The sequence below is a fragment of the Rhineura floridana genome, chromosome 4 (assembly GCF_030035675.1).
Source record: "Rhineura floridana isolate rRhiFlo1 chromosome 4, rRhiFlo1.hap2, whole genome shotgun sequence".
In the NCBI taxonomy this organism is placed as follows: domain Eukaryota; kingdom Metazoa; phylum Chordata; class Lepidosauria; order Squamata; family Rhineuridae; genus Rhineura; species Rhineura floridana.
Window position 1 is genome coordinate 181,711,734 of NC_084483.1, and position 26,925 is coordinate 181,738,658.

Here is a 26,925-nt window from a genome sequence, read left to right on the forward strand (position 1 = left end):
GAGTCCAACCAAAGCCCATCATAGCAACATCCACATTATTTTTATTCTGCCCTTTCTCCAAGGAGCTCTGGGTATAGATGATTCTACCCAACGTTTTATTCTTAAAACAACCCTGTGAAGTGGGTGAGACTGAGAGAGAGGGAGTGATGGACCTGAGATTGCTCAGTGAATTTAATGGGTGGGTGGTGATTCTTTGTCACGTTTTCTGAGTCCTGATCTCACTCTCTAACCTGCTCCCTCCACCTGGAGTCCTCCAGATAGTGTGGTCTATAAATCCCATGAGCCCCGTGTGCTGCCTGGGACTGATGGGAGTTGTAGTCGAAAACATCCAGAGGGCACCAAGTTGGGGGAGGCTGTTCTAACAGCTATGCAACACTGGCTGCCTAGAACCCAGCTCTTTAAGTGTGGTGTATGGCTTTTCTGGATTTTTTGCTTGTGGTGCTACGTAAGAGGGTGCTGGAAAAATCAAGTCTCTTCCATGCATCAGTGAGCTGTACAGAGCGTTCAGTGGATATTAACGCTGAAATAGTTGTCATTGTGTTTTAGTTATTTGTTGTAATGAATCATACAATGTGTTCATTCTTGAATTTTATTATACATCTGCACAGTATTGACTTTTGTGTACCCCCACACTGATCCTGCAATTTGTTTGCAAATGCTCCATGACACAGAGACTTGAAATGAACCAGCCCCAATTCAAATGTGAAATCTACATTGATAGATTCCTTAAGGGATGAGTTGTTCCCTTCTGCAAGTCCAAAACTGGCAAATGGACCCATGAATTAAATGGCTTGGTGTAGTAGTATGACCTATATAGTCTGACTACCAGAATTCAGCTTGAGCCTATTGCAAGGTAACAAGCTCTTCTTTTGTTAAATGTGATTTTAATTATAATTTTATAGTATACAACTCTCCCAGTATGAGTTTCAGTTTACAGTAATCAGCAAATAATTAATACATTTACTTTGCAAAATCTATAAAAGAAAACAATCACAAAACCACATTAAACCAGAAATGATTTAAAGTAAGTAAAATAAATAAAAGAATTTTTGGGAAAAAACAATTATTCTATGAAGTCTGACAAACATGAATAGTTACCTGTTAATTTCATACCATCACCAATATAATATCATGTTCAAGACCACAAAAAACAAGACACATGAAATTTTAAGGGACCATCAAGTATTAGTTTCAACAATATCAGTTACTACAAATTGTCAAATAAATCAAAATATTGTAATAATCCTAAAGTACCCCATAGGCAACCTGACTTAAACTACCCAAACACATCCTTCAATAAAGAATCAGGGGTTAAAGCTGGTGACCAATCATATTCTTTCACAGCCACGTGACTTGTAAACAAAAATGTGGAATGTGTTCTACCTATTAGGATCCCGTCATTGTCTTCTCTACAGAGTTGAATGTAATGCTCAGTTGTTAAATGTAACTTTGATAGTACACTTGCATCAGTCCTTATGCTAATCTTACAACTTTCTTTTAACTGATCCCTTGTTGTGGATACTGGGAGAGATGGTGATATCACAGGTTGTAACTAATCAAATGAACTTTTCTTGTGTGATAAATATGTACATACAAATCATCTTAAAAAGTATAATGGCATCATTTCAAAATGAATCTGACAGTAGATATTTATTTATTTATTTGTTATTTGATTTATATCCCGCCCTTCCAGCAGGAGCCCAGGGCGGCAGGATAGTTGTACTTCATTCTCCACAAGTAGAGTGAATAAGAATGTATCATATTCAGAAACATACCTGCAGACAGGAATCTGGAAGTATATGAAATTAAGTCGGGGTGAGCAGTTCAGTGCCTGCATAAGTTAGTTAGAATAGTAGAAATTACAGCCTATGAAATTAAATAATTAAAGTTATAAGGAATTGATCCACAAACTGGTGTTGATTTGTTCAATAATGTTGCTTACCAAGACATTTTCGTATTATGAAGTTCTGTCTTGTAATAATAAGTTGTGAACCGCCTTGAGAGGGTAACCCTGAAAAGCAGCCTACAAATACTGAAATGAAATGAAGACAATGAAACAGGGTGTCCTAGCAATGAGAGCTGAAGCGGATAAATAATTACAGAACAGCAACTAAAGTGCAGAGTAGGCCTTGAAGACTCTAACATTCTTGGTTCTTTCAAATGAAAGCAGCATAATGGATGCTTTTGAAGATCATTTACTTAACCTTTGTAAGTTGTGTCTCAAGGAGGTGCATTCATCCATCACTTTGATCTTAATAATACAATGGCAAAGCATATTACTTCCAATGAGAAGGATGATACCAAATCTTGTCAGCTAAAAAGGATCAACTGTGGAATTAATGAGGTCAAAGATGCTGTTGCACATCACAGCATCTTCTAGGTTTACAGCGTGTGCCTTGAATGCCTGTCATGCACCAAGCTTTTGAAACAGACACTACTTGTTATAACCCAGATTTCTTGTTTTTCCTAGGTTGTGCACCATGCTCATAGATTTCTATTATAATGAATACCATAGCTTGACAGTTTAGAGGTCTGTAGGAAAGTATTACTCTAATGTTGCTCAGGTGTTGTCAGGGTCAGCAGCAGATGTTAGCATTTTGACTTATTTTTCTTTCCTACAGCTTCCTTCTAGATGTGGTAGCTTTGCATATTTTGTGAAAATACGCACCTAGACTTGCCTGTCTATCCCAGTCCATGATCTCATACTTACTTCCATATTTATCCACTCCATTCGTATGCTTAATTTTATCCCATAAGTGTACGGGATAGGAATATCTGCCAGACGTCACTACATAGGCCATGTTCGCATATAATATTAAGCCATACACTGTGGTTTAGTAAGCCATACTGTACGTGAGCTGCATGCTGCTGCATATAGCTCAAACACTTCTGCTTTGCTCCTCCTTTTGTGTGACCGAGTAAGCAAACTACAAAGGGGATAGCTTAGTGTGACACATGAATTGGGGGCTGTGAATTGTTTTACTTAAACTATGATTGCTAAGCTACCAAACTGTGGTTTATGGCTGTTTAGAGAGTGACAGTATGTGCAAACACGACTTCAATAGAACTTACTTGAATCCATAAATTCACAAGTGGCTTTAATGGTTTCCATGTTCAATAATTATAGATGTTATTACTTCTTCATAAGATGTATTCTGGACACTGCAGGCTTAGGTATGCGTGACTTTTCATAGGACAGTAATCCTTCATTATGGATTTTAAAAAATAATTTCAAAAACATGGCTGCAGATGAATGAGAATAAAACTGTAAATTAAGCTAGAAATCACTTAAATGAATATTAAATAACATATTAGATACTGAACACACTTTATTTTGGATGCAAGTAGTCAAGAGAATGCCAGTGTTTGTGGCTTTTTTATGACCATCGAACACTATCAAATGAAATGCTTCCAAGCTGAATATTAACTACTGAATATTAACTGAATATTAGCTCATTTTCTACAGTCGGAACTAGTTAAGAATTTAGGTTATAGCTTTGTGGATCAGCCTTCTTTCTTTCTTGTGCATATCTGTTTCCTTAGTGACCATTCTCATTTGCTTTTCTGAATCATGTGCTTGTTGTATTGGTCCCTGGGACACATTCATTTAGAATGGTTGTATTGTTGGAAGTGGGGCAAGAGCAACTCCTATTTGAGTTCTTTTGCTTGTATTCCAGAAGGAAGATAGAGTTATGGTCCTCCAGCTGGCTAGGCTTGCCTACCTTTACGTGTGCTGTCCTCTACCCATCTTTCTTCCCTTGTAAACTGATATACTCAGGGAAGCTGACCTGCCCCTTTCTTCTTTTGTCATCTTCTTTGACTGTCCGAGGAGAGAGGAAACATCTCTGTCTTTGCACTCTCTCCTGAGCCATGAGGGCAATACCCAAGTCTGGGCATTGCGCCACCAACTTAGTTAATTAGAACTAGGTATGCCTTTCCTATCTACTATGTATTTCTATAAATAAAGTAGCTTTTCTTATTTTACTAAGTCTTAAGTCTCAGTGATCTAAATGCAGGGTAAAAGCCTGCTACTAAGATAAATACACACGCGAGTACACATGCAACTCAGACGCTGAGTATCTCTGCATATTTCCATAACAAAGGGTTATGCATGCCAGTAAGCTAAATTGAATTGTGAGTTGTGCCTGAAAGGTAAAAAGGCTACTGTGTGTGATTTACAAAAAGAGATCAAAAGGAGACTAGGTTAGAGAAAGAAAAGCAGAACAAAATATAGGAAACCATGGTTGAAGAATCAACACTTAAGACAAGCATCCCAAGGCTGGAGAAGGACAATTATGCGATTTGGAGTCTCCGAATAATGGCACTTTTGGAAGGGGAGGATCTGCATGGAGTCCTGACTGATCCTGAGCCCTCAGCAGCAGATGAAGCAGCCACTGCCTCCTGCAAGCATCAGCATGACAAAGTGAAGTCTCTTCTTATTTCTGCTTTATCAGATGAGGCACAAATGTTTGCATGAGCTGTAGGAATGCTGAAGAAATATGGGGAAATCTTGAAAATGTGTATCTCAGAAAATCTAAAAATCATGTGATGTTTTTCTATAAGTCGTACATGCTGAAACAATCTGATAGAGAAGATCTGAATCAGCATCTGGAGAGATTTACAAGTCTGCTCCGAGAATTAGAAATATGTGGAAGATCGTTGGATGAAGATTTACAAAAGGTCATACTCCTGGCCTCTCTAAATGAACATCATTGTATAACAGCTTGCATACTTCAACAGACAGATCAGAATTTGGATCAGATTATGGCATATTTGAAAGATCAGGACTATAAAGAGAGACAGGAACAAGCTATGTCTGAAAAAACAAATTTTACTGTCAGCAGAAACAGCAACCAAAGGCAAGATAGAGAGATGAGTCATGCCCTGAAGCCACACCAGGGTACAGATAAACAAAGGAAGAATTGCTTCAAATGATCACCTTCAAAGATATTGTCCTAGAAGGGAGACAGGAGAAAGAGTTGATTTTAAACAGAAGCAAGCTCAAAGAAAAACAAATAGCCAAATGAAAGTGAAGCATTCCATTTACTATGTATCTGATGGAAAGCACGATGATTATAAAAGCAGATTTTTAATTGACACTGGTTGTACTGCACATCTAATAAATGATAAAAAATTGTTTAAGAACTTTAGACCACATACACAGAATGTAATTACAGCATCAAGAGACGTTTTCAGCTCTCAAGGAATAGGCTCTGTGGAGCTACTTTGGAAAACGCCAGAGGGCGCCAGAGAGCTTGAACTGAAAATTGCCTGTTTGTTCCAGCATTTAAAGGTAATTTAATAAGGGCCACTAAAATAATGCAGCTTGGAAGTGAATTGCATTTATATGACAGAATTTGCCAAGTTTTAGATGAAGGAGAAGTATGTTAATTTTATTTATTTATTTATTGTTTGATTTATATCCCCGCCTTCCTTTCAGCAGGAGCAATTTTGTACTGCAAAATTGAAAAATGGACTTTTGCATTTGGAATATTTTGAAACTATGCATGCAAATACAACCAAAGAGACCTGTGATTCTGGATGTTTACATGTTTAGCATTGAAGAATGGGACATGCCAGCTTAGCCAGAATCAATGCTCTATAGAAGGAAAATTTGGCTAAAGGCATTAAAATTGGACAATGTAAGTCCACAGAAAAATGTGAATGTTGTATAGAGACAAAAAGTGTGAAACCAAAATTTCCTAAGAAAAGTGAAAGGAAAACTACAAAACCTCTAGAATTAGTTTACATAGACCTTTGTGGACCCATTAGAATGCCATCACAGGGCGGAAATTTATACATGCTCACTTTCATAGATGTTTACTCAAGGTATACTGCAATGTACCTACTGAGAAAGAAATGTCAAGTACTTCAAAAACTGAAGGACTGTGTCAGAATTGTATCCAACAAATTTGGCAGAAAGCCACAAATTATAAGATCTGACAATGGAGGAGAATTTGTGTCCAGGACTATGCAAGACTTTCTATGTGAGGAAGGCATAGAGAGCACCAGGTTACTATTGTTTATACTCCAGAAAAAAATGGGGTCACGGAATGCATGAACCAGACTCTTGGACAGATGACTCGTTCCTTATTGGAAGATGCACAGTTACCACAGAAATATTGGGGGGAAGCAGCAGTTACTGCCACCTATCTGCAGAAATGACTTCCGGCAGCTGCAACCAACAAAACACCTTTGGAGCTATGACATGATTGGACAGCAAGTGTGTCTCACCTTCGTATATTTGGCTGCAAGGCCTTTCTGCACATCCCAGAACAAAAAAGGTCAAAATTTGACAACACTGCCAAGGAAGGAATATTCATTGGATATTCTTCAACATAGAAGGGATACTGAGTCATAAATCCTAAAACTGGTGAAGTTGGAGTATACAGAGCTGTTCGCTTTGAAGGAAAGTGTGCACACCAACCAGAAGGAGTGCCACACCAAACAGCAGCGAAATGGAAGAAGCTGAGCTATTCTTCCACAACAGAAGGGCTCACAATAATACACCAGGAGAGGAAGATGAGGAGTCTGAGCCAGAAGAGGCATCACAGTCAGAAAGGGCAGCCGAAGCGCCAGGACCCAGATGCTTTGAACGCACCAACAAAGGTGTACCACTAGAAAGACTTGCTTACCTCATGAGAGATGAACTTCCAGAACCAGAGACCTGGAAACAGATTGAAGCCTTACCCAAAGCTGAAGCTGAGAGGTGGAGGCAGCCAACCAAGGAAGAGCTGGAAGCTCTACACGAGAACAAAACTTGGACACTGACCAAATCCTTAAGGAAGGAAAGCTGTAGGCTGCAAGAGGATATTCCAGAAAAAGCCAGATGCTGAAGGAAATGTTGAAAGATACAAGACGAGTCATCGTGAAACTTCTATATCTCAGTACTATTACCAGGGATAACTGTGCAGAAAAACCAGCTTACCAACCAAGAAGAACTGGGAAGTAATCAAGAGAGTGATGAGATATCTGAAGGGCACTTACATGAAACTGAAGTTAGCGGTTACCCGAGATCCCAAACTAATGGGATATGCAGATGCTGATTGGGGTGAAGACACTACAGATAAAAAATCCACCAGTGGAAACATCTACTATGGAGATTCAGTGATCAGCTGGGCAAGTAAGAAAGAGACTGTAGCACTCTGCTTCCATAGAAGCAGAGTATGTGCCAGCTTCTGAAGCAAGTAGACAGTTGACATGGGTACTTGAACTGTTTAAAGATTTAGGCATCTCTAAACCTGGGCCTGTCATGATATATGAAGACAACCAAGGATGCATCAGACTCATGGAGTCCAAAGGGGTGAGTTCACGAACCAAGCACATAGACAGGAAGCACCATTTCATTAGAGGACCACTCGAGATGGAGTATTGTCCAACGGAAAACATGACTGCAGATGCTCTGACAAAGGCGTTGGGGAAAATCAGATACTGCAAGCCACAAGACAAGATGAACCTCGTGGGCTAAACCAAACACTTGTTGAGAAGGGGTGTTGGAAGTGGGGCAAGAGCAACTCCTGTTTGGGTTCTTTTGTGTGTGTTCCAGAAGAAAGATAGAGTTAAGGCCTTTATTGAAAAAACCTTCCCTGGACCCCTTAAACATGGATAACTACTGGCCAGTGTCCAGTATTCCATTCTTGGGTAAGGTAATAGAGCGTGTGGTGGCCTCCCAGCTCAGAGATTCCTGGATGAAACAGAGTATCTAGATCCATTTCAATCTGGTTTCAGGCCTGGGTATGGGACGGAGACAGCTTTGGTCACCTTGGTGGACGACCTACGCAGAGAACTGGACAGGGGGAGTGTGTCCCTGTTGGTTCTGCTGGACCTCTCAGCGGCTTTCGATACCATCAACCATGGTATCCTCCTGGACTGCCTAGCTGGGATGGGACTTGAGGGCACTGTTTTGCAGTGGCTCCGGTCATTCCTGGAGGGGCGAACCCAGAAGGTGGTACTGGGGGACTGCTGTTCGACTCCTTGGCCATTGGCCTGTGGAGTCCCTCAGGGTTCAGTTTTGTCCCCTATGTTATTTAACATCTACATGAAACCGCTGGAAGAGGTTGTTCAGGCATTTGGAGTTCGGTGCCACCAGTATGCTGATGACACCCAACTCTATTTCTCCTTTCCACCTTCTTCCAAGGAAGCTGTCTTAGTTTTAAACCGGTGTCTGACATCAGTTGTGGATTGGATGAGGATGAACAAATTGAGGCTTAATCCAGACAAGACAGAGGTGCTCCTGGTCAGTTGTAAGGCAGATCAGGGAATAGGTATACAGCCTGTGCTGGATGGGGTTATACTCCCCCTGAAGACACAGGTTCGCAGTTTGGGTGTCCTCCTGGACTCAGCTTTAAATTTGGATTCCCAGGTTTCTGCAGTGGCCAGGAGGGCTTTTGCACATTTGAGATTAGTGCGCCAACTGCGCCCGTTCCTTGACCCGTCTGATCTGGCCACGGTGACGCATGTCTTAGTCACATCCCGTTTAGATTACTGTAATGCGCTCTATGTGGGGCTGCCTTTGAAGACTGCTCTGAAACTTCAGCTGGTACAACGTGCTGCAGCCAGAATGCTAACTGGGGCTGATTACAGGGACCATACAACTCCCCTGCTAAAAAAGCTCCACTGGCTGCCAGTTTGTTTCCGGACACAATTCAAAGTGCTGGTGTTGACCTATAAAGCCCTACACGGCTTGGGTCCAGGCTATTTGTCAGACCGCATCGCCCTCTATGTGCCTGCCCGGGCCCTGAGATCTTCAGGAGAGGCCCTTCTTTCAATACCTTCATCCGCACAAGTACAACTGGTGAGGATACGAGATAGGGCCTTCTCGGTGGCTGCCCCTAGGCTTTGGAATTCCCTCCCTAAGGAGATAAGAATGGCCTCTTCCCTGCAGTCCTTTCGTCGACAGGTAAAAACTTTCTTATTTCAGCAAGCCTTTGATTCCGAAGGCGGCTAAGGATAGGCCCAAAAGGAGGTCATATTGCTCTTGCTTGTTTATTTTTTAATTATTCTGATTTTATGAGTATAGTTTTTAATATCAGAAACAGTTTAATGCTATTTTAAATTAGAGTTCATTTTTTAATTATATCTGTCTATATTTATTTACTTATGTATTATATGCTTTTAACTTTGGTAGGTTTTAATTGTATCTGTTTTTTATCTGGAAGCCGCCATGAGTTCCAATTTGGAAAAACGGCGGGGTATAAATAAAGTTAATAAATTAATAAATTAAGGTCCACCAGCTGGCCAGGCTTGCCAACCTTTACTTGTGCTGTTCTCTACCTAATTTCCTTCCATTGTAAACTGATATGGTCAGGGAAGCTGACCTGCCCCTCCTTCCTTTGTCTTTTTTCTTCTTCGACTGTCCAAGGAGAGAGGAGACATCTTTGCCTTTGTTCTCTCTCCTGAGCCATGAGGGCAATACCCAAGTCTGGGCATTGCACCTCCAACATAGTAAGTTAGTTAGAACTAGGTATGCCTTTCCTATCTACTATGTATTTCTATAAATAAAGTAGCTTTTCTTATTTTACTAAGTCTTAAGTCTCAGGACTGGGTAAGGTAAGTTAGTGATCCTTGAAGTTCACTTAGAGGGCATCATGTCAACAGAGAAGACTGTCTCTCAACCTGTTCAGGGCATAATTGTAACTAGTCCCAAAAAGGGTTCTCACTTTTTGCTTTTTGTCCTTGTTTCTAAGCAGCTAAATAGCATACATCACTAGCAGTAGAAAACCTAGGTTTGTACATGCTTCAAGATGATTGAAAGACATAAAATGCCATACTATTCTTTTTCATAACTTAGCTACTGTTATGGTTCAGCTATTGTTCCCTGTGCCTTACTGAAATGTGGATTATTGAAAGGTTTATGATTAGAGATTTCATTTGATCGTAGAGCTATACTACATGAACTGGGCGATCCTGGAGTCTTTTTAAGATGACTGTTGCTATACTGGGATTTACATTGGCATAACTAATTGGGATTCTAAGCTTTCCCTGTAGTAATGTCAAAGGTACAATAACAATAGAACACAAAGAGACAACATAGCAATGTTAGCCACTCATGTAGCATGCTTAATAACTCCATTGCCACCCAACAAACACAGTGTTACTCCCAGTGATGCTACCATATTATTCATGCATGGAATGTGCAAACAGAAATATCATTTCAAGGTAACAATTCTAAACTAAACAGACTGTCAGGAAGAGTCCACAATACCTTCTATACACAGGCTTCCATATCACAGTGGGTACAATGGGACCAATTATATTACTGTTATCGTTATTATTACTATAAAATTTATGATCCACCCTTCACCAGTAGGTCCCAGGACAGGTCACAACAATATAAGATACATTATTAAAAACAGTTTGAAACATTACAATCACAGCTGTAGAAGGTCCTAAAAATATACATCTCAAATGTCAAAAGCCAGGCTTAAGAGGTGTGCAGTTAGAGATTTTTGCTGAAATGTGAAGCAGTATACAAGTCATATAAATAAATAGAAACCAGCATTTTCACTTGAGCCTGGAAACTAATCAGTAGCCAGTGCAGTTGAACCAGAATTCGTGTTATATGCTTGAACTGCCTGCTCCCAATCATCAGTCTTCCTGCTGAATTCTGCACTAGCTGCAGTTTCTGAACCATCTTTAGAGGCAATCATGTATATAAAACATTGTAGTAATCTAATCCTGAGGTTACCAGAGTGTAGACAACAGAAGCTAGGCTATTACCATCCAGATAGGGTTGCAGTTGGGCTACTGACTAAAGCTGATGGAAGCCACTTGTGTCTCCAGTGACGGTAATGGATATAGAAGTCCCCCAAGCTGCACTACTTGTTCAGGGGGGCTGCAACAAAAAATTGTAGTTACAACAATCTTGCAAATCTAACTTTACATCTAAGGGGGATGTATAATCTAGACATGAGGAAGGATAGGATGTCTGCTTTTCCAAATTTTTGTCTCAGTCAATTTCCCCCTATATTGTTTCCCTTGATCTTAAAGTTATGACAGTGTAACTATACCATTTTGACTGCTCTGTTGGCATAACCTTTTGTACCTGTGTAGGGTGCTTAGTAACAATCCTATTCTCATCCAACCAGTATAACTTGAGGATACAATTGCACTGTTAATCTAATTTGAGATAAACTTGATTCTGTGGATTTTTAACTAGCTCAAAGAATGACTTTTAAAAGGTATACAAAGTCCTTGTTAACCAAATAAGAGAGAGTGGTTTTTTTTCATGAACTCTGTAGCTCTGGTTGTAATGTAGATTGGGGTGGGGATCCTGCTGTTGCACTTGGGTCCTCCATGTGGGCTTCCCAGAGGCATCTGGTTGGCCACTGTGAGAACAGAATGCTGGACTACATGGATTTTTGGCCACTATCTAGCACTAAGGGCTTCACAGTTAATGAACAAATATGTTCAGACATGGCATTACATACAAGTGTATACATTTATGTATAAAATTCATGTTACATATAACATTTAGAGGACAGAGAACAAAATGTGGAATCACTCCCCAAAATCAGGATGTAGAAAAGGAGAATAAGGCTGGCAATGGCTACTAGTCATGATGCTAAATACTATATACTACTCCAAGGAGCCTACTCCAAGGATCATAGGCAGTATGCCTCTCAATACCAGTTGCTGAGGAACAACTATAGAAGAAGGCTATTGTACTCATGTCCTGCTTTTGATCATCCCATAGGTATCTAGTTGGCCACTGAGAGAAACAGAATGCTGGACTAGATGAGCCTTTGGTCTGATCCAGCTGGGCTCTTTTGTTATTAGTTGTGGAAAAACCTTTTATCATACATTGATTAAAATTTGGAAGACCTATCTGGCTTACAGACTGCCAGTTGGTCAGCTACTCACCATCTTAATCCTGGCCTTCCAAAGCCAATACTCACACAGAGGTTTTTAAAATAACATGAAAAATCCTTGTGATCTCATGAGATCTTTCTGAGTGCCTTGAGTATTTTGACTTTTTGCATGAATAATATCCTCTAAATGGTATTCAAGAGTATGATGGGAAATAAGAGTCCATTATATGTATATTCAACTCAGTCTGTGAAGGACATCATAGATCAAACCAAGATCTTCAGATGTGCCTGGGAAGCAATAGGAGGTTAGTACAGATGCTGGTATCCCCAGTGACCCTCAATCATCAGGTATAGCTCACCACATTCTACAGCTGATTTGTCCAGATAGTCTAGGCAGGAGTGGGAAATTTGTGGCCCTCCAGATGTTGTTCTATTACACCTTCCATCACCCCAACTACTGGCCATGCTGGCATGGGCTGATGGGAATTGTATTCCAACAACATCAGGAGGGCCACAGGTTTTCCATCCCTGTATTAAGGGAAATTGTCCTGCATATTACATTATAGTACTGTCATGTTATAAAGATGTAAACAATAATTGCTAGGTTGCAACTTCCTCAGTATGAGACATTTTCAATTTGGTTGCTTTCTTCTGAGCACTAAAATGCTATATTATAATTGGTTACATTTTCATGATTTTTGTTTTTAATAAAAGGTTCTGAAGCAAAAACACTTGAAGAATGTCCACCTTCAGCAAGTATCAGTAAGGAGATTTGCTTCATTCAGTCTCTTTTCAATAACAGAAGAAAACAGAAGAGTGACAGATGACCCTGGAACCTGGATTCAGTACAAAAACATATATTATCCTGAGTATAGTATATCATTAAAGTAAGTATCTTCTGATTTTAGAAGTACTGTCTATGTCTGGCATGTGTTACTTTTGATTATTTTTTTCAAATAAACAAGGGACACTACCTGGCACTGGTTGCATGGGACCAGAGTATCTGAGCCTGTTTCTTGGGCAGATTCAGATATTTGTGAGAGGGACTTGGGTATTAGCTGAACCTAATGCTTGTAATCTGTTCTCCTCGTTCACTGCCTTCATTCGACAGTTTGAAAATATGCACTTGGAAATCTGAAGGATAAAGCAGTTTGGAAGTGATTTGGAGCAGAGACTTGACAGGAGGGGAAAGGGCTAAGTACACACTGCCATTTTTTGCACCAAATCTTCCTCCTGAAGTTAAACCAGCCATTGGGCTCTTGTTACAAGTATAGGAATATAACATGCTGTTAGGACCTAAAGATAAAACTAGATATGGTGGCATGACCCAGACCCTATTGTCATGACCCAGAGTCCAGCAACAATCAAGACATGGAGTTGGAGGCTGCATAGTCACTAGCTAGGGAGCCAGATCAGGCATCTTACTCTGCGCCTAATGTTGGTGACTGAGGGCCACTAAATCTGAGGGGGGTCAACAGGAGCCCCCTGGACCAGATCCCACAACATCAAGGCCCATAAGTTGTAGTCAGTTAAGTAATATTCAGCGTAGACCCACTGAAATTAATGAACCTAAGTTTGTCATGTCTATAACTTCAATAGATCTACTCTGAGTAGGACTAGCACTGAATACCAGCATGGAGCCAGAGCTGAGAACCTCAGTGAGCACCTCCCAATCTACTAATTGGCCCAGTGGTGTAGGGAGTGCAGCAGGCGGGAGACTAAAGAGCGCAGAAGTGCCTGTCTGTAGGCCCGTAGGTTGGCCCTTAAAGGGCTGCTGTTGTCACAAAGGGGGTAGAGCCTAGGAGCGTGGTGGGTTGGGAGCAGTCCACCTCTATCCTTTGTCAGAGCAGATTGCTCACTTGGCGTTCTCTGTGCAGGAGCACCTGATCTGCTTTGCCCCCTTATCCCATGGACTCCTTTACAAGTCCAGAACAGGGTGTCTGTGTCTTCAAATGCAAAACCTGTGAAGTGGATGGAAGATTTCAAGGAGAAAAGCAGTAGTCTTTAGTGGAATGCTGGACTATGCCCCTTCTTGTTGTCGCCTGCAATCTTTCCCACATGGCATTTCTCCCCAGCTGGCCCATTTCTGCTCTTGGAACCCAGCTGGGACCAAAGTGGCTAGAGGGAGGGGTTATGGAAGGAAAAGCAGAGGGTGGGGGAACAGTTCACCACTCCTGCCCATTTGCTTTTTCACATGCAATCCACCCCTCCATGCATTTTACAGGTGTTTAATGGCAATCTATGTTTGGTCAAACTAGTCTGCTGCTATCATGTGTAATTCTACCCTTGGTACTATCAGAAGGGTTATAATCTGTCACCTGAATTTAGCTTCATTTTTATATTTCTATATTTTTCAATATTCTAGTTTCCATAGTAAGCTGGCTATCAGGAAATGTCAGAGTACACTTGATGACCAAATAGAGGGATGTTTCCAGTATGAGAATTTGAGCATGCTGTGGAATCCCACTGAAATCTCTGATGCAACATTCACTGGCATGTAGCAGTTTTAAACCCCGCAGAAATTATGAGATTTTGACAGTCTTTCTATCATTTATTTGATTCCATACACTTCTGAAGCTTGTGCTTCATAGCAGGACAGCAGTGACTTAAACAACCTGAAGGTTATTTTTTCCCCCTGTAGTCCCTTACTAGACCTGCTGTGGGTATTGAGTTTTATATTTCCTGCCTAGAAGATACTGATATAGAAAATCTGACTCACTGAATTTACACAACTCAGAAATCATTGAATGGCATCAATTCTTAATGGAAAATGACATAAAGTTAATAGTGACCTTTTATTAAATATGCTGACCATTTTTAAGACAAGTAGATATTTTAGGCATAAAGTTCTTTGGTGTGTACTTTAAGACTAAACTGCCAAGAAAATGCATGTTGTTCTCTTTCAAGCCTCTGGGAAGTGGTGGGTCAATGGTGACCAAAAATTATGGCTGGCTTCCAAGCCCAGCCAAAATTTGTGGTCACGTCCCTTGAAACTTTCCTATGTGCCATAGGCTTCATTCCAGCTTCTCCTTCAAGGGCTTTTGTCCATTAGGCTGAATTTTAGTAGAATCAAGCTCACCTTATTGCTTGTATCTATTACATATTTTTGAAAGTTGTCTGTTTGCTGTGCATTTGGACACCTCTTAAGATATTGTAACCAGGTTTTTCATGATGGTTCCTGAGATCGATGAACAGCTTTTAATCTGTTTGGATACAATTGGACACCATTTTGAATCAAGATGGCAGACTAAACATTTCAAAACTGCACTGATTTTAACAACTGATTTCAAAAGTGCACTGTTAGTTGGTTTGTTTTGTAGAATTCCTGAGCAATGCTGGGTACAAGGCTGGTAGTTAATATAACACACTTTTAGCGTTAGTGGGTTGTATCTTTCTTATAACTTCTGACAAGTATTCTTCATTGTAGTTAATAACTCCCAGTTTTGGAGCATGGTTCTTCTGCATACTAAACATCACAAGGTTAAAGCAGATTGTATATAGAAATGTTATTAAGATGGCTTTGAATTGTCCCATGTCCCAGGATTGTTTCACAAAGAGCCCATTGAGCATCTTATGGCTGTCGAAAATTACCTTGACAGGGCTAAATACAGTAGAAAGTTCACAAGGTTGTCTGTGGATCATAGCAAAAAGTCTAAAGGCCACACTGCATCAGTTCAAGGGCTATCAACATGGGTTAAATTGTGTATTCAGATTTCCCATGAACCATGCTGGAGTTGCTGCACTAGGCTTAAAGATAGTTTTGCAAGGCAAGTGGCATCTTTTGTTGTGTACTAATTGTCATGACCTTCCAAATGTCTGACTAAAGGATTAGAACTGAGATATGTGCAGATCTAAGACTAAGTCCAAATTAGTTGCTCAGTTAGTGCTAAACACAGGGCTTTTCTCACTTTCAAAATCACAAATTCAGAGTTCTGAAAAATTATCAGCTTTTATCCACTTGTAAGATTCACAGCATCCTAATGCATAAAATAGTACTGAGACAATTAGGGGAGAAAAATTGTTCCACTATTCAGGCTTGTCTGTTTTTTCTATCCATATGAACTGATTCCTTTCACCTTCATACAGTGTTTTTCCTTCAGTGATTCAGTCTGAAGCTTGGTTCCTGGGTTCTTGTATCATGTTCTTTCCAGTAAGCAATGATCTCAGGGCTGTTTTATTTCCATTGAGCTGCATGAGATCCCATAGCGTGAAAATTCTTACAGCTAAAGGATTGTGATGCAATTTCTTTCAGATTTATTCCAGTAGGAGGATCCATATTAATTTTAGAGCTCCAGGACAGCCACTATTCCTGTATATATGCAGTAGAGACTGGCACCTCCTTTTTCACTTGTTGATTTCCCCCAATGAAATGGGGTGCAGAGAGACATGGGGCTTCATATTTACTTCAGTAATAAATTACTACTGCTGCTGGTGTACTGTTGTTCAAGTCGATTATGACTTATGGCAACCCTATGAATCAGCGACCTCCAATAGCATCTGTTATAAAGCACCCTGTTCAGATCTTGTAAGTTCAGGTCTGTGGCTTCCTTTAGGGAGTCAATCCATCTCTTGTTTGGTCTTCCTCTTTTTCTACTCTCTTATGTTCTTTCCAGCATTATTGTCTTTTCTAGTGAATCATGTCTTCTCATTATGTGAGTACGATAACCTCAGTTTCATTATTTTAGGTTCTAATGATAGCTCTGGTTTAATGTGTTCTAACACCCAATTATTTGTCTTTTTCACAGTCCATGGTATCCACAAAGCTCTTCTCCAATACCACATTACAAATGAGTTGATTTTTCTCTTATCCACTTTTTTCACTGTCCAACTTTCACATCCATACATAGATATCAGGAATACCATGGTCTGAATCATCCTGACTGTAGTGTTACAGTGATACATCTTTGCATTTGAGGACCTTTTCTAGTTCTCTCATAGCTGCCCTACCCAGTCCTAGCCTTCTTCTGATTTCTTGACTATTGTCTCTATTTTGGTTAATGACTCTGCCAAGGTATTAATAATCCTTGACAAGTTCAATGTCCTCATTGTTAACTTTAAAGTTACATAAATCTTTTGTTGTCATTACTTTAGTCTTCTTGTCGTTCAGCTGTAGTCCTGCTTTTGTGCTTTCCTCTTTAACTTTCATCAGCATTCGTTTCATATCATTACTGGTTTCTGCAAGTAGTATGGTATCGTCTGCATATCTTAAATTATTGATATTTCTCCCTCCAGTTTTCACACCTCCTTCATCTTGGTCCAATCCCGCTTTTGTATGTGATAAAATACACCCCTGTCTCACACCCTTTCCATTTGGGAACCAATCGGTTTCTCCATATTCTGTCCTTACAGTAGCCTCTTGTCCAGAGTATAGGTGGCGCAGCAGGACAATCAGATGCTCTGGCACCCCCTTCTCTTTTAAAGCATTTCATAGTTTTTCATGATCTACACAATGAAAGGCTTTGCTGTAATCTATAAAGCACAGGGTGATTTTCTTCTGAAATTCCTTGGTCCGTTCCATTATCCAATGTATGTTTGCGATATGATCTCTGGTGCCTCTTCCTTTTCTCAATCCAGCTTGGACATCTGGCATTTCTCGCTCCATATATGGTAAGAGACTTTGTTGTAGAATGTTGAACATTACTTTACTTGCATAGTATATTAAAGCAATATTTTGATAATTACTGCATTGCCTGGGATTCTATTTCTTTGGAATTGGGATGTATATTGAACGCTTCCAATCTGTGGGCCATTGTTTAGTTTTCCATATTAGTTGACAAATTTTTGTCAGTCTCAGTAACTTGTAGCACCTCTGTTGGTATGCCATCTTTTCCTGGTGATTTGTTTCTTCCAAGTATTTTAAGAGCAGCTTCCACCTCACATTCTAAAATTTCTGGTTCGTCGTCATATGGTTCCATGAATGAATCTGTCATCCCTGCATCTCTTTTATATAGTTCTTCAGTGTATTGCTTCCATCTTCCTTTTATATCATCTCGGTCAGTCAGTGCATTCACCTGTTGATTATTCAACATCCCTACTCTTGCTTTAAATTTCCCTTTAATTTCTCTAATCTTTTGGAATAGGGCTCTTGTTCTACTTTTTTTGTTGTCCTCTTCTATTTCTATACAATAACTGTTCTAATAGTTCTCTTTGTCCCTACGTACTACTGGGTATATTATTGCACTGTAGTAGTTGCTGTACTGCTGCTACTAATTATTATTTTTAATATGTTTGTGAACTCTATGAAGCAGAATTAAAATCAGTAAGCGCTGCCCACAGGTTAATAATATAAAAACTGCACACACTTAATGGGAGGAGAAGAGAAGAAAAAAGAATAGGTTCAATAACACAAAGCAAGAGCTTAGTTTGAAAAAACATGGGAGAACAAGATGTATCCTAGAAAGAGGTAGAACTATGTGGGTAGTTTGGCCTCCTTTCCCTTCATTTTTCTTCAAAAAGTAACTGACTTGACAGTAACAATTCTGAGGAAAATCTGGAGTCTATTGATAGTGAGTCAGAAAATATTTTAGCAATGTGGAACCTTTACCCCCCAAAAGTTGGACGTCTTAAAATACTGATCTTCAACTGGTGGGGTCAGGACCTGGTAATGGGTCATGCCCCCACCCAAGTTGAGTCACACTAGCGGCAGCACTATTTTTCTTGGTGTTTTTTTTATTTCAGTGAATGAGAGACCACAGATGCAGAAGAAGCTGCTTAAGAAAATAAATGAAAAGGTTTATTGAAAAATGGCCTTTATTAGCATTTTGAAATAACAATTTTCAAGATTAAAATTAAGCCTTGTGTGTATGTTTTGCTATAATTATTATTTTTTATTATACAAAAATACTGATTTACTATATATATATATATATTTGAACCCTCATAAATTCTTATTTACTCTTTGTATATATTCTTTTGTGGCTTTTGGTATAACTGTTATTTTTGTAATTTTTTTAAAAAAGGCATATTGCTTCTTATGGTAGAGGTAATACTCAGCTATCAGGGGAAGTAGCTCTTCATAGACTTATCTTCTATGAAGTTGTTTCATCCCCCTTTAGAGCAGTCCAAGTTGTGGTAGCAAATGCACTGTGTGAATAATAACTTGTCTGCCATTTTTCAAAAGCAAAGCACCTCCTAAAAAAGTTAACTATCAAAAGGTTACACATAAAAAATAAAACCTTGCCAAAATCCTGTCACTAAAATCACACACAAAGTAGAATTTACAAAAAATCTAAACACAGGAGCTTTAAAAAACAAACATAAGAAGCCAGCCTAACATAATCCCCTATCCCTATAGAGGCCCTATTCTCCCTCCACCCTGTTGCAAATATATCGGACCCATGCCGCATATCGACTTCCAAACTACTTGCTGATTCTGGTCACCTCATCTCAAAAAGGATATTATAGAGTTAGAAAAGGTTCAGAAGAGGGCAACTAGAATGATCAAGGGGATGGAGCGACTCCCTTACGAGGAAAGGTTGCAGCATTTGGGGCTTTTTAGTTTAGAGAAAAGGTGGGTCAGAGGAGACATGATAGAAGTGTATAAAATTATGCATGGCACTGAGAAAGTGGATAGAGAATTTTTTTTCTCCCTCTCTCATAATACTAGAACTTGTGGACATTCAAAGAAGCTGAATGTTGGAAGATTCCGGACAGAGAAAAGGAAGTACTTCTTTACTCAGCGCATAGTTAAACTATATAATTTGCTCCCACAAGATGCAGTAATGGCCACCAGCTTGGATGGCTTTAAAAGGTTAGACAAATTCATGGGGGACAGGGCTATCAATGGCTACTAGCCATGATGGCTGTGCTCTGCCACCCTAGTCAGAGGCAGTATGCTTCTGAAAGCCAGTTGCCGGAAGCCTCAGGAGGCTTTTTGCCAGAAGCGAATTGGCTAGATGAAATGTTCCCTACCCAGGCTCCATCTTTTAGCTAAGATTTCTATCTTAATTTCCAATCAGATAAATGTTTTTGTATGAATTGTATGCGCCAAGCAACTGTGGTTGATGCTTTGTGTATCATGCTTAATGACATCACTTGGACCTGCCCCATGACATCACTTGGACCCACCCCATGACATCGCTCAAGCCCGCCCCCAAAATCTCATGGTTTGGGTTGCTTCTGACCTGGCAACCCTAATCTCCGCCCAACTTCTGCTAGTATTCTCCGGCATTATCTCTACTTGCACACTGAAGAGGACCCTTTGAGGATGAAACATGTTGGGGTCTCAAAGGTGTCAAGGTCCCTTCCCTGACAGAAGTGCCCATCCTGTGAGGGGCTGTGAATCAGAGACTAACTGGGTCAAGAACCCTTATATGATGGACTTTTGCCAGCATTTGGTTGTTGTCTCTCAACCTCCAGCTGATCATCAGCAATGCTATGTTATGTGTGGGAAGACTGTAAGTAGCTGCAGTGGAATATATAAATTTGAACCATTTATTTTCTTTCATATACCTTTCCCCCATCTGCTTAAACCTTCTTTTAAATAAATTAATTTTTTATTATTAAAATTGGTTCTTGGTTGTGTTTCTACCACTCAAAGGAATGTTTCCACTTCATGTGTCCAGACCATTTGGTTTCACAGTGTGTGCACGTGCTAGTTTGAATTTGATAAAGCAAAGGAAGCTGCCTGCTCCTTGGGGAGGGACAGGCAGGTCGGATGCTCCCTCATCCCCATAACTAAAATTAAACATTTGGAGCCTTGGGAACAGCCCTTGCCCTACATTTAGAGGTGGAAGAAAGACTGGAGGCAGCAAATCTCAACTTGGAGGGACAGGAGCAATTCTTGGTTCCTGCATATGGAAGGAGGGAGCTTGTGGCTCTCTGTTGCAGTTACAATATGGATTCTTAGGGGAACACACTAATCATATCTCTCCATTGTGAGAAATGTCTATATCTATTTTCTGCTTCGTATTCTTTAGCCAGTTACCAATCCATAAGAGGACCTCTCCTCTTATCCTATGACCAATATCCCATGTTTGCTCTGGAGTCTTTGAAAATCCAAGTAAGTGTAACCCACAAATATCCCTACATTAAATAGAAGTGGGCGGGTTCAGTCTTTTCTGACAGTGTGATTCCCTTCCACAGTTGCAGTAAAAAACAACAACCCACAAGGATTAAAATTAAATATATATATTGAAGAAAATTAGTTCTCATATATTATCAGAACAAATAAATAATAATCTTAATATTCTTAACAATCTGGCTGCTATTGCCTCATAGCAGTGAAGAAGTTACAATTTCTCTTTTACAACAATTAACATAATATAAATAAAAAATAACCCCCAAACAGAACAATGAGTTCACAGTCCTTTCGCTTTGCTGCTAGTTCCTTGTGCAGCAGACAAAATCTTCTCTCGTCGCTGCTTGGCTCCTAAAAACAATCAAAGCAGGCCTGTGAATAACACAAAGTTTTCTGGCCTTCCCATCCCTTCTGGAGCAGCTCCTTCTTGAGTTGGGCTGGTCTCCTAGCATCTTCTCCGAGAAGCCATACATAATCCAAATATATACTTAACAATAACTATATCTTTAAATATAGGGAAATGTATATTCTAGAATATCACAAAATTATAACTTTAATAATAAATCCCACTAAAACAATATTTAACCATTTCCACAAATCAGTTTTTACCCCTAATTAATAATTTGATCCCAACACATACCTAAAAACAATCAAAGCAGGCCTGTGAATAACACAAAGTTTGCTGGCCTTCCCATCCCTTCTGGAGCAGCTCCTTCTTGAGTTGGGCTTGTCTGCTAGAATCTTCTCAGAGAAGCCAGCCCACCCTGAAGGTTACTTACTGAGCATGCTCCTATAGCTGGTTCTAGAAAGAGAGGGGGAGGGTAATAACCACACCCAGTGCCAGCAAACACAGGCATGCTGTATTTATCTTTTTTTTTTTTAACAATACTGATAATAACAACTGAAACATGGGTTACATAAGGTCTATCGGGTCACGCCATCTACATGATAAAGCATTCCCCCAATTTAGCTGGAACAGATGTTAAGCAATATGGCATTCTGGAAAGATTTTACCCTCTCGGCTTTGTGTTTCAACTTTTTTTACCATTCCCTGCATTTGGAGAAGCTTGATGTCAAATGTGACTGTTGGACTTCCTCAGCAATTGTCCATTTTCAAATTAATTAGATTTGATAGCATTGTGGTCACAGTTCCCAGTTGGAACCGTTCAACAATGGTTACATCTTGTACCAGATCCTGGTAGTCCTGTGAGATTAATTCCAGGGTTGCCTCCCTTCTGGTTGGTTCCATGATCAATTGTTCTAGGGCACAGGCATTTAGTGTATTTAGAAATTTTATTCCCCTCTAAACAAATTAAAAATAATCATTTGTTTACCTTGGTGCTTTGTGACTCAGGCCAAGACACTTTGTTAGCTAGGGCTCCTGTCATGCTCATAAAGGTAAAGGTTCATTACAACAGTTTTTGGTAAAAGGATGGGATATCTGAGGACTGCTTCTGAACTGTTTATTTTAACAATTTGTGACCCCTCTTTTCACCACACTTCGGTCTCAAAGCAGCTTATAAAAACAAAAACATGATATACCAAATTTAAAGCATGAATTAAAACATCAGAAAATAAAACATTAGAACAGGCATTTGAAGTATCTGAAGAATTTTTATACATTAAAATGTCTATAGAAGTGGTTTTAGAAGGTGTTTGTTTTTATTATTTTTAAAAAATATAACCTACTCTTCATATCAGTGTGGGATACTGCAAACAACATAATAACCTATTGCAAATAGGAGCAACAGTTAAACATTAAGACAAATCCATAAATATAAGAAATATAACTAACAATATAGATATGATGATGAAACTGGGGTTATCATACTTTGGACACAGTGGGAAGACATGATTCACTAGAAAAGACAATAATGCTGGGAAAAACAGAAGGGAGCAGAAAAAGAGGAAGGCCAAACAAGAGATGGATTGATTCCATAAAGGAAGCCACAGACCTGAACTTACAAGATCTGAACAGGGTGATTCATGACAGATGCTCTTGGAGGTCACTGATTCATAGGGTCGCCATAAGTCATAATCGACTTGAAGGCACATAACAACAACAACAACAATATAGAGGCAGCTAAAAACAGCAGGGCAAAACTACTCAGTGATCCTCTCTAGCCCCAAGACTCTGTTTTTAAAAGAACATTTTTACACATAGAGGACACCCAGATATACAATCGTAAGGTAATGGAGAGTTGGCTAGCTGGCAGAACTGGGAAATTTAGAATTAGGGAAGGAGAATTGATTTCTTAAAGCATTGGCAATGAAGATGTCAATTTTACAGAATTCTGAAGCCATGGGGGGGGGGAGGATCTAAGGGTTTCCACCAAAAAGAAACGACTTTTTAAAAGAAAGGAAATATATGCATTATGTATTTTCTTACCAGTTCTCAACTTACTGTACAGTGCAATCCTTGTTATACCTACTCAGAAGTAGGGATGGGGGAGCAGTTTGGTTTAGCATTTGAAGTTAAATCTATCAAATTTGCACTTTCCAAAACAATATGAGAACTGAAACGTGGCCATCCTTCAAACTCCGCAGTTACATCAGTTTTGTGATGAAATACTCCAATCAAACAATGTTTACAAAAATGCATTATGTTAGGAGAAATTGCTTGCAAAAATGTGTATATTAGTCAAAACTGCATACATAAATGTGTTTATTAGGAAAACAATGGCACTAAAATGCTGAACAATTTTCATGAGGATTTTCCACAGATTACTGCAGAAATGTGGAGAACTGATTTTAAGACTAGAAAAATGAGAAATGGAGAGAACCAAAATGGATTGATCCTTCCATCCCTACTCAGAAGTAAGCCCCAATGATTTAGTAGCACTTATCTGGGTTCGAATCCCCACACAGCCATGAAGCTCACTGGGTGACCTTGGGCCAGACACTGCCTCAGCCTCTGACGAAGTCAATGGTGAACCACCTCTGAATACCGCTTCCCATAAAAACGCTGTTCATAGGGTCACCATAAGTCAGAATTGACTTAAGAACATAAGAACATAAGAAGAGCCTGCTGGATCAGGCCAGTGGCCCATCTAGTCCAGCATCCTGTTCTCACAGTGGCCAACCAGGTGCCTGGGGGAAGCTCGCAAGCAGGACCCGAGTGCAAGAACACTCTCCCCTCCTGAGGCTTCCGGCAACTGGTTTTCAGAAGCATGCTGCCTCTGACTAGGGTGGCAGAGCACAGCCATCATGGCTAGTAGCCATTGATAGCCCTGTCTTCCATGAATTTGTCTAATCTTCTTTTAAAGCCGTCCAAGCTGGTGGCCATTACTGCATCTTGTGGGAGCAAATTCCATAGTTTAACTATACGCTGAGTAAAGAAGTACTTCCTTTTGTCTGTCCTGAATCTTCCAACATTCAGCTTCTTTGAATGTCCATGAGTTCTAGTATTATGAGAGAGGGAGAAGAACTTTTCTCTATCCACTTTCTCAATGCCATGCATAATTTTATACACTTCTATCATGTCTCCTCCGACCCGCTTTTCTCTAAACTAAAAAGCCCCAAATGCTGCAACCTTTCCTCGTAAGGGAGTCGCTCCATCCCCTTGATCATTCTGGTTGCCCTCTTCTGAACCTTTTCCAAGTCTAGAATATCCTTTTTGAGATGAGGCGACCAGAACTGTACACAGTATTCCAAATGCGGCCGCACCATAGATTTATACAACGGCATTATGATATTGGCTGTTTTATTTTCAATACCTTTCCTAATTATTGCTAGCATGGAATTTGCCTTTTTCACAGCTGCCGCACACTGGGTTGACATTTTCATTGTGCTGTCCACTACAACCCCGAGGTCTCTCTCCTGGTTGGTCACCGCCAGTTCAGACCCCATGAGCGTATATGTGAAATTAAGATTGTTTGCTCCAATATGCATAATTTTACACTTGTTTATATTGAATTGCATTTGCCATTTTTCCGCCCATTCACTCAGTTTGGAGAGGTCTTTTTGGAGCTCTTCGCAATCCCTTTTTGTTTTAACAACCCTGAACAATTTCGTGTCGTCAGCAAACTTGGCCACTTCACTGCTCACTCCTAATTCTAGGTCATTAATGAACAAGTTGAAAAGTACAGGTCCCAATACCGATCCTTGAGGGATTCCACTTTCTACAGCCCTCCATTGGGAGAACTGTCCGTTTATTCCTACTCTCTGCTTTCTGCTTCTTAACCAATTCCATATCCACAAGAGGACCTCTCCTCTTATTCCATGACTGCTAAGCTTCCTCAGAAGCCTTTGGTGAGGTACCTTGTCAAACGCTTTTTGAAAGTCTAAGTACACTACGTCCACTGGATCACCTCTATCTATATGCTTGTTGACACTCTCAAAGAATTCTAAGAGGTTACTGAGACAGGACTTTCCCTTGCAGAAGCCATGCTGGCTCTGCTTCAGCAAGGCTTGTTCTTCTATGTGCTTAGTTAATCTAGCTTTAATAATACTTTCTACCAGTTTTCCAGGGACAGAAGTTAAGCTAACTGGCCTGTAATTTCCGGGATCCCCTCTGGATCCCTTTTTGAAGATTGGCGTTACATTTGCCACTTTCCAGTCCTCAGGCACGGAGGAGGACCCGAGGGACAAGTTACATATTTTAGTTAGCAGATCAGCAATTTCACCTTTGAGTTCTTTGAGAACTCTCGGGTGGATGCCATCCGGGCCCGGTGATTTGTCAGTTTTTATATTGTCCATTAAGCTTAGAACTTCCTCTCTCGTTACCACTATTTGTCTCAGTTCCTCAGAATCCCTTCCTGCAAATGTTAGTTCAGGTTCAGGGATCTGCCCTATATCTTCCACTGTGAAGACAGATGCAAAGAATTCATTTAGCTTCTCTGCAATCTCCTTATCGTTCTTTAGGACACCTTTGACTCCCTTCTCATCCAAGGGTCCAATTGTCTCCCTAGATGGTCTCCTGCTTTGAATGTATTTATAGAATTTTTTGTTGTTGGTTTTTATGTTCTTAGCAATGTGGTCCTCAAATTCTTTTTTAGCATCCCTTATTGTCTTCTTGCATTTCTTTTGCCAGAGTTTGTGTTCTTTTTAATTTTCTTCATTCGGACAAGACTTCCATTTTCTGAAGGAAGACTTTTTGCCTCTAAGAGCTTCCTTGACTTTGCTCGTTAACCATGCTGGCATCTTCTTGGCCCTGGCGGTACTTTTTCTGATCTGCGGTATGCACTCCAGTTGAGCTTCTAATATAGTGTTTTTAAACAACTTCCAAGCATTTTCGAGTGATGTGACCCTCTGGACTTTGTTTTTCAGCTTTCTTTTTACCAATCCCCTCATTTTTGTGAAGTTTCCTCTTTTGAAGTCAAATGTGACCGTGTTGGATTTTCTTGGCAATTGGCCATTTACATGTATGTTTAATTTAATAGCACTGTGGTCACTGCTCCCAATCGGTTCAACAACACTTACATCTCGCACCAGGTCCCGGTCCCCACTGAGGATTAAGTCCAGGGTTGCCGTCCCTCTGGTCGGTTCCATGACCAACTGATCTAGGGAATAGTCATTTAGAATATCTAGAAACTTTGCTTCTTTGTCATGACTGGAACACATATGCAGCCAGTCTATGTCCGGGTAGTTGAAGTCACCCATTACTACCACATTTCCTAGTTTGAATGCTTCCTCAATTTCATATCTCATCTCAAGGTCTCCCTGAGCATTTTGATCAGGGGGACGATAGATCGTTCCCAGTATTAAGTCCCTCCTGGGGCACGGTATCACCACCCACAACGATTCTGTGGAGGAGTCTGCCTCTTTTGGGGTTTCGAGCTTGCTGGATTCAATGCCTTCTTTCACATATAGAGCGACTCCGCCACCAATACGTCCTTCCCTGTCCTTCTGATATAGTTTATATCCAGGGATAACCGTATCCCACTGGTTTTCTCCATTCCACCAGGTCTCGGTTATGCTCACTATATCAATGCTCTTCTCTAAGACCAAGCACTCCAGTTCTCCCATCTTGGTTTGGAGGCTCCTAGCATTAGCGTACAGGCACTTGTAAGCAGTGTCTCTCTTCAAGTGTCTTTGGCACTTGTGGTTAGGCCTGTGGTAATTTTGCTCTTCTGAATTTATATCCTGTGCCCCTGC

At 40.2% G+C, this 26,925-nt stretch overlaps 1 protein-coding gene across 3 annotated transcripts in view; it reads left to right on the top strand.

Moving 5' to 3' along the window:
- Positions 1 to 26,925, top strand: part of CAMKMT (calmodulin-lysine N-methyltransferase) — a 455,076-nt gene that overhangs the window by 570 nt on the left and 427,581 nt on the right. For all 3 annotated transcript variants that reach the window (XM_061625416.1, XM_061625417.1, XM_061625418.1), the window contains exon 2: positions 12,525 to 12,697. In XM_061625416.1, the coding sequence (XP_061481400.1) occupies positions 12,525 to 12,697 (173 nt within the window). The remainder of the gene's footprint in view (positions 1 to 12,524; positions 12,698 to 26,925) is intronic.